General features: G+C 39.6%; 1 protein-coding gene across 1 annotated transcript; it reads left to right on the forward strand.

The window, feature by feature from the left end:
• Positions 1–255: 255 nt before the first annotated feature.
• LOC131051592 (probable glutathione S-transferase parC) lies at positions 256–1,301 on the forward strand. Its single transcript, XM_057986169.2, has 2 exons — positions 256–635; positions 740–1,301. The coding sequence occupies exons 1-2, from the start codon at positions 333–335 to the stop codon at positions 1,106–1,108; spliced, it is 672 nt and encodes a 223-aa protein (XP_057842152.1). The 5' UTR covers positions 256–332; the 3' UTR covers positions 1,109–1,301.
• The last annotated feature ends 662 nt before the right edge of the window (positions 1,302–1,963 follow it).

The raw sequence follows: 1,963 nt of genomic DNA on the forward strand, positions 1-1,963 counted from the left end.
TTGAAGTATGTAACTGTATGCAAGTTCCCTAAATTGAAATTGTGCCTTAACCTAAACCATAACAAGACTAGGCTACGTGGCTTTTCTTGGCCCGCACACTTTGTAATGAATATACGCCTCAATTTTCTTTGGCGTGGTCAATACGGGACATTGTGGCGTGGTCAATACGGGACATTGTGACGCAAGGGCCGACGTCAGCACATCGCTAATCACTGGTTCAACCTAATGTTGGTGATGATCTTGTTTTTCTTATATAGAACTCCAATGCCCAAATATAGAGACCAAGAAAACATTACTCTTGTCTGAACTTTGTGTGGTGTGTATGATATAACATGGAGCAAGTGAAAGTCCTCAGCTCAGAGACGAGTCCATTCGGCATGCGCGTCTTAATTGCCTTGGAAGAGAAAAGTGTAAAATATGAATACCAACAAGAGGATCTGCCCTTCAATAAGAGCGACCTACTCCTGCAAATGAATCCTGTGTACAAGAAAGTACCTGTCCTCATCCACAATGGCCAGCCCATATGCGAGTCTCTAATCATTCTTGAGTACATTGATGAGACCTGGGGCTCCGAGAAGATTTTGCCATATAACCGCGCCCTTGCCCGTTTTTGGGCTGACTTCGTTGATAAGAAGGTAATGATTTCTTCGTTGTCGTTGGCATGAATAAGTAAATCAACGCGTTTCCATGTAGGTGGAGATTGAAAATGTCTAATACTTGTGTGCTCTGTTTATTGCAGTTTCTTGACTCGGGGATTCGTATAGTTAAATCGGAAGATGAGGTTCAGGAGCAAGCCAAGCGTGATTTTCTGGAGAACCTCCAATATTTAGAAGGGGCGTTGGAAAAAATGTCAGCAGGAGGAACCCTGCCTTTCTTTGGGGGAAAGGATTTTGGGTTCCTTGATATCGCCTTCATTCCCTTCACTTCTTGGTTCCATGCATTTGAAACTATTGGGAATTTCAAGATACCGTTTGAGACTGAATACCCAATGCTTGATGCGTGGGTTAAGAGATGTATGGAGAGGGAGAGCGTCAAGAAAAATCTGCTCTCCTCTGATCGGGTGCTGGAGACGGCCTTAAAAATCAGGAAGAGATTTGTGGTAGATTGAATTGCAAGTATTTCTTAAGTTGTTTAAGAGAAACTAGCTTCTGTAAGAGCTTTAAGGTATATAAGTTGTCTAGGAAAGTTTCGATGGCATCCCTGAATTTATTGTTGAACTGTCACATAATATTTACGTCCTTGAAGGATTTGGGTACTGTAAATCATGGTGTTTCTAAATTAAGTGAAATTTTGTTATTGGATCTCTTGTTCCCAAATTGCTATCTTACAGTTCCTATGTTACCAGAAACCAGCAACGGCAGCATGACAGAAACCCAATTTTTAAGGGTTGCATACAGGAAACGGATTATATATGAACTGTCTGTAATGGAGCCCGTTTCGCCTGTCGCAATGCAAAACGGGTCTTGGATGTCCTGTTTCTGGTAACAAAGTTTTAGATTGGGTTTCGAATTCTTATCGCAAATTGGCTTCAGAATTTGGCTTCTCTGTGTGGCTCCCGATTATTTTAGATAGCTCCAGAGTATTTTGATAAGAGTAATTTTTGACACTGGCATTTGCTTAGTGGGCCCATTTCTACGAAGGCATATTCTTTGTAACATAATAGAAAGTAAAGTTTGAAAACATTATTCTAATTTTTCTAAATATGATGAGGGGGTACTTAGAAGGTATCTCCTGAAACCTTTAAAAATCTAAGCATGTGAAAGGATCTCCCATTTTTTTGTTGTTTTTTTATTGATCAAAGCGGGAATAAATAATACTCCCACTTAACTGTTGCGTTGTTTATAAGAAAGTTTATTTTATTTAAAGATATCTAAAATTATGTTTTCATGACATTATATAAGCTCTCTTACATATTTTTCCGCCTTCCTAAATTTTCATGACTAAGGATGTAAGGGGCCATCAC

Source organism: Cryptomeria japonica, chromosome 7 (genome assembly GCF_030272615.1).
Source record: "Cryptomeria japonica chromosome 7, Sugi_1.0, whole genome shotgun sequence".
In the NCBI taxonomy this organism is placed as follows: Eukaryota; Viridiplantae; Streptophyta; class Pinopsida; order Cupressales; family Cupressaceae; genus Cryptomeria; species Cryptomeria japonica.

Coding starts and splice junctions, on each gene's coding strand:
- LOC131051592 (XM_057986169.2), top strand. CDS start 333: ATGGAGCAAGTGAAAGTCCTCAGCTCAGAGACGAGTCCATTCGGCATG. Junction 636..739: donor CTGACTTCGTTGATAAGAAG/GTAATGATTTCT, acceptor TGTTTATTGCAG/TTTCTTGACTCGGGGATTCG.